Source organism: Egretta garzetta, unplaced genomic scaffold (genome assembly GCF_000687185.1).
Source record: "Egretta garzetta isolate BGI_Z169 unplaced genomic scaffold, ASM68718v1 scaffold279, whole genome shotgun sequence".
Lineage (NCBI taxonomy): Eukaryota > Metazoa > Chordata > Aves > Pelecaniformes > Ardeidae > Egretta > Egretta garzetta.
In genome coordinates, this window is record NW_009260844.1 from 757,348 (window position 1) to 763,551 (window position 6,204).

The 6,204-nt window shown below is 42.6% G+C and overlaps 1 protein-coding gene across 6 annotated transcripts in view; it reads left to right on the forward strand.

The window, feature by feature from the left end:
- The window catches only part of LNX2 (ligand of numb-protein X 2), a 61,072-nt gene that overhangs the window by 47,769 nt on the left and 7,099 nt on the right, over positions 1–6,204 (forward strand). For all 6 annotated transcript variants that reach the window (XM_035902540.1, XM_035902539.1, XM_035902541.1 and 3 more), the window contains 3 exons: positions 795–941; positions 3,074–3,251; positions 5,028–5,259. In XM_035902540.1, the coding sequence (XP_035758433.1) occupies positions 795–941; positions 3,074–3,251; positions 5,028–5,259 (557 nt within the window). The remainder of the gene's footprint in view (positions 1–794; positions 942–3,073; positions 3,252–5,027; positions 5,260–6,204) is intronic.

A 6,204-nucleotide genomic window follows, 5' to 3' on the forward strand; every position in this document is an offset into this window, starting at 1 on the left:
GACTGGATGTTGGTGAAAATTGCTCTGTTTTTAGGAAAGTTGGAACAGACCAGTAGTAGGTTCTTGCAGCCTAGCGCAGTCGTCTTTGCTTAACCCAGCACCACATAGAGAGCTGCAATACAAATGAGCAGTAAATATTTTTTTTCTGATATCATTTTAAGAGCTTCCATGGCAGTTAAAGGAAAATAACAATGATCTTGGGAATTGTAATTTCATTTTCCCAGTTTTTGGATACAGTAAAGTGGTCAGAATTTTACACTGGGTAACTTTTATCTGTTGAGGTATATTTTTGCGGCAATGGAAAGAGTTGATGTTTCATTTAACATCTGGTATCTGAGTTTCCTGATATGCCCCAAACTCCAGAATTTGATGATTTGCTCATATGTACCATCTTTCTTGGAAGTCTCGTTGGGAAGTACCAGAGGTGTTCAGAGCTTTTGACCAAAATCTGCAGACCCTGGGGCCATCACGTGGGCATTTCTTTTTTTACTGCTTTGTGTTGCAGAAGTTTGCAGAGGCTGCAAATGGAATTGGGTGACTTTTAATGTTTGAAGGTTCATAACAAAAAATGAGAAACAGTCCTTTTGGCAAAGGATTTCCAGCTGATACAGACTCCGTTCTGGGGGGAATTGCAGCAAGAAGCAATTACGGGACTTGTGCAGTCTAAGAAGTTTGTGGCACTCCCAGGGAGTTCTTCTGTTGTCTTGTTTCATATTTTATCATACGTTTTCCTCCCTGTCTGCTAATAATAAATATCCTATCAACTTAATTACTTTGTTTTATATATTTTGCAGGCGAGTGGGGAGAGAGTGAATTTGATCATCTCTAGACCCCTGAAGTCACAGACGGTCAGTATTATCCGAGACACAGGGACTCACAACAGCAACTCACACCAACACCAGTCCCAGCAGCTGTTTCACAGCAGACCCAACTCACATAAGGTTGGTGTTTCTCTTTTTAAGAGGTATAAGTACAGTTTTATTCTGATGGTCTAAGTGGGTAGCAAGGCAAGATTGGAAGAAGGGGTTATATCTTCTTCGTTCCTTTTTTTTTTAAAAAAGAGACGACTTCCAAGTACAAGTTCTCTGAGCTCATACAGCTGTAGTTGTTAGACCTTGTCTAAGATGGTGTCTCCCATGTTACTGCTGCATGGGAGAGCTGTTATTCAAGAATGTTGTCTTTTGTTGCCTCTGTGCTGGCTGCAACCAGCAAGGACAGGAGATGTGGTGCACACCATCCAGTGTATAAAGAGCATGTTGGAGGGATGTGTCATCTCCTTCATGAGCCAGCAGTGCTGGCTGCAAGACTGCTGAGCTCTGTAAGACCAAGCTGGGAGAGAAAGGCAGCCTGAAGAGACTTCCATGAAGCTAGTGTTAAATTATCCAGAAGACCTGCAGAAATAAAACCTGTGCTTGAGATGTTCTTGTAGTTAGAAAAAATATTTCTCACTGTTGAGAAGTTGATTTTGTGAAATAGTTGTCATGTCGACCATGTCAACCAAGCCACCTTGTTGCCTCCTGTTCACTCTGTTGGCATCACTGTTTAAGGTCATACTTCTGTTGGGACAATTTACATGTGTTGATAGTATTTTCTTCTAAAAGTGTGGGTAATTTCAGAAAAGACCAAGTGAAGCTCTAGGAAGCTTTTTTCCCTCCTGAGGGATAAAGGTGGGGCTCCTGAATACAGTTAGAGGCTGTTAGTACTTGTCACAATTTAGGCTGTATCAACACAGGGATTACAGCTCTTCTATATCAGAGCTTGAACCCACTTCCCATCTGCCAGCATGGGTTGCGTTCATATCACAGTTCCAAAGTTGGTCTGTTGGCCAAAATGATTTCCCTCATGTATCAATGCCACCCATGGGTTCTTTCCCAGTGGGAAGTCCCATGTAACTGCAAGTGGACATTTCCCGTGTTGCATACCATTTATCTTTGCCTCTCTCTCATTAACCTGCAGTTAGCTTAGAAGTCTTGTGGCTTAAAAAATATTTATATAATTGCATGGCATCAGCCAGTTAGTCCTAAAGCTTGAAGGCTTAAGAAGGAGCTGTCTTTATAAGCTACAGTATGTATACATATAGCTGCATATGTGATTAACGTGTATATGTGAGGAGCAGAGTGAGTCAGAAGGAGCATGGGGCATTGGAAATGGAAGAAAGCAGTGTTGCCATTTTCCAAAAGAAGGCAGGGGAATAAATAGGTATTTGTAGTTGGAAGAATCTCCCAGATTATTTCTTCTGTTAATTTGGATTCCTTGCAAATACTCGCTTGATTTAAGATACTAGTATAGGCATACGTGCAGTGGTTTGAATGTATCGCTAAATATCATGAAGATAAAGGGCTTCAGCAAGTAAAATATACTTTGATTCAGGTTTAGATCTTTGATGGGGCAAAACTAAATACGGGCTAAACTTTATGATTCAGGTGTTAGAAAACGAAATACAGCGATCTCTTCTTGCTTCAGGTTTGAGTCTTTGTTGTAATCATTAGGGAGCCTGCACAAGGCGCCCGGTACCAGCCTATAGCACTGACTGGCCTTAGTTACTTTGTGCTCCGGGAGATTCTACGGACCAGCTGCAAGACAACATGACGTATGGGGGCTTTACACAGTTTCTCTGTGTCAGCATGAAAACACATGTGTTCTCATTTCTTAGGCGCTTCTTTGTAGTTCTGGGCCATATTCTACTGACAAGTGAGGTAATGCTGATGTTCACCAAGACAACAAAAGGGTTTTTTTCTGGTTTGTGTCCACTCTTTTGACCATATGGTTTTGTAGTGCAGTCCTAAAATTTAGCTTATTCCAGTGTAGGATACTAAGAAAAACCGGAGTGAGATTTTCAAGATGGGCCTTTATAAACTTTCTGTCTATATTTAAGTATCCACAACGAGTGGCTTTTTTAATTTTTTTTTTTTCTGACCTGGAAGAAATCCAGCCAAAGCCGATTTGTACTACTTAGTCCTTTTAAACCATTCTGTTAAGGTGCCAAAGTATAGCTTTGGGGTGTATTTAGTTGTGTTTTGTTCTGTTTTTTTTTTTTTAAGTTTTAACAATGTTATTTATCCTTGTCAAACAGGACCTCTCCCAGTGTGTTACATGCCAAGAAAAGCACATTACTGTGAAAAAAGAGCCACATGAATCTCTGGGAATGACAGTGGCAGGAGGCAGAGGCAGCAAAAGTGGCGAACTGCCCATCTTCGTGACAAGCGTGCAGCCTCACGGGTGTTTGGCAAGAGACGGCAGGATTAAACGAGGTGGGGCTTTGCTTTCCTGGTGGCACGGGTGGCCTCTGATTGCTGTTTGATGAGTACATTCTCTGGAGTCAGGTGGTGTCGAAAAGTCTTTTCACAGATGTAGGAAAGTGCTGATGGATGCTTTTCTTCATGTTTCAATAATGGAAATGCAGTATTTAGTATCACACTTCCACCTTTTCTAGGAAAGGGATGTTTAGAGAACGATAGCAGGGGAAGCGGATAAGACCAGGAAATGTCTGGTTAAATTCTTTAAAGCTGACGGTAATCCCCTGAGCTGAGGGTCTGGTGCGATGCTTTGTGCTGTGGTGCACGCATCCTGTTTTTGTGTTTCATTTGGTGGGCTGGGCCCCATCTCTGTCCGAGGAATCTCTGCTCCTCAGTGTAATAGCTGAACAGCAGAGGAGCTCTGATGGCAGGCCACAGCTCACAGCTAAGTTTACCCCCAAAGCTACGTCAGTGATGACCCTCGTTCCTCAATGCTTTCTTATCCTCTGGGACAGCTTGGGCTTGCTGATCTCCAGGGGTGCTACAGCACCCGTCCTTGTTCCTCAGCTTTGCAGGTGGGAACCCAGAGGTGGAGGTTAGACTGTGTAGGTGAAGGCAGTCCTGCCTGATCGATAGTGAAGCATTTGATGATTAAAACATATTGTGCCGTTATGTGAAAAAAAAACTGCTTCTGGGATCTGTGTGATTCAGAATTCACAGAATTACAGATTTTTTTAGGGAAGAAATTTAGGAAAAAAAACCTTCACAGATTGCAAATTTAAAAAGAACAGCGTAGGAGCATCCTTATACGCTTCTGAGAGAGGGAGATTTACACCCACATACCAACGTGTATGCTTTCTTTTTCTGTACTACTATGAAAAAAACACTTTGATGGAAGAATTGCAATTGCTCTTTCATCGTGTAACATTAAAGTAGCCACAGCAGCAACAGAAGTGATTTCAAGTGAAGCTGCACCTCAGCGTAAGGTTTCCCTGGAAGGAAAAAGTGAGTTTCATTCCAAATGTGAACCAGGTGTTCACACTTTTGCTTTGTTTTTTCTGGCTTTTCATCGCCAAGTGAGACATTGTGTGAAAGAGGAGACTGTCACTGCTTGGACAGTAAATAACATTCTTGTTTTCACCCTGAAGCCTTTAAAAAATACTCTGAAATAAAATAAAAATTCTGGCAATTTTTTTAGTGGCTTCAACTCTTTCCATATTATCTTTGTAGAGATGTTCTTTCTTTCTTCTAATGGACTGAGGTTTGTACCAACCTTTCCAGTAGTTTTTGAATTCCGTTTTGTTCTCCCAAGTAACAAGTTAGAAAAAGCAGAAGACCTAAAACACCCTATGGAGCCTCACTTGCCTACAAGACTTGGGTACTTTGTGGTGCTTGTATAGTTCCTTCCATCATTCTTCCTTCTCTTTTAAAGTTAGGGTGGACCTAAGATACACCACTGGAAACAACTGTCTAGTGGCATCTGCAGTGGCAGTTGAGGTGGAGGTGCTTAGGTAATTTTTGTCCCAAATTTTCAGGGTGATACAGGATTGAAGCCACAGCATTTGATGTTTTATGTGGAAATAAATGATACTGATCCAGCGTAATAGTTCAATACATTAACGTTTCAAACTGGCAGTGTAAGGCTTCAGAGCTATTCGCATTCCCAGGCTGTTAGTTCAGACTGTCTCAGCTCCAAAAAATACGGTGTTAAATGAAACCCTGGTGAGAGAGGTGCTGTCAGTAGGAACGACTCTGACAGACCGATGTGTTCTCACTTGCGCCTTTGAACAGGAGACGTGCTGCTGAATATCAACGGCATCGATTTGACTAACCTCAGTCACAGCGAGGCGGTGGCCATGCTGAAAGCGAGCGCCGCCTCTTCGGTAGTCTCCCTGAAAGCCCTGGAAGTCCAGATTGTAGAAGAACAGCCCCAGGCTAACGAAGAACAGTTGAGTACCATCAGTGAAAATGAATACGATGCCAGTTGGTCACCATCCTGGGTCATGTGGCTGGGACTTCCAAGGTATGGAATTAATTGATAAAGTAATTAGTTACCTGTTTTAAGCTAAGTCTGGGAGATACCAAAGCGGACACTGTTAGTTGCAGCACATCTGCCCTTATTTATGCCTTACCAACCATCCCAGCTATATTCAGTTGGCAGTGTGCTTACAAAGTGGACTGTGAACAGGAGCAACATTTCCTTAGGAAACTGGAAGATGAATAGACTTGGTTTATCCATTCACAAACCACAGTAACTACCCGTGTGGATTCTTCTCATTGAACACAATTCACCTTTTCTATTGCTTAACCATATCGTAACCTCCTGTAGAGTATCTAAACCCACAGAGATTATTAATAAAAACAGAAAGCATTTACCCACATGTCTCTTTGGTAATCTGCTACCTAAATTTATGAGGCCAAGTATGCAACTCCAGAATCATGGGTCAGACTTGCCATTCTCACAGACTCTAAATCATAGAATCATAGAATCATAGAATGTTTTGGCTTGGAAGGGACCTTTAGAGGTCATCTAGTCCAACCCCCCTGCATTGAGCAGGGACATCTTCAACTCAATCAGGTTGCTCAGAGCCCCATCCAACCTGGTCTTGAATGTTTCCAGGGATGGGGCCTCCACTGCCTCTCTGGGCAACCCGCTCCAGTGTTTCACCACCCTCATTGTAAAGAATTTATTCCCTATATCTAGTCTAAACCTACCTTGTTTTAGTTTAAAACCATTACCCCTTGTCCTGTCACAGCTGGCCCTACTAAAAAGATTTTCCCCATCTTTCCTATAGGCCCCCTTTAGGTATTGAAAGGCCGTAATCAGGTCTCCCCGCAGCCTTCTCTTCTCCAGGCTGAACAAGCCCAACTCCCTCAGCCTGTCCTCATAGGAGAGGTGCTCCAGCCCCCGGATCATTTTTGTGGCCCTCCTCTGGACCCGCTCCAACACTTCCATGTCCTTCTTGTG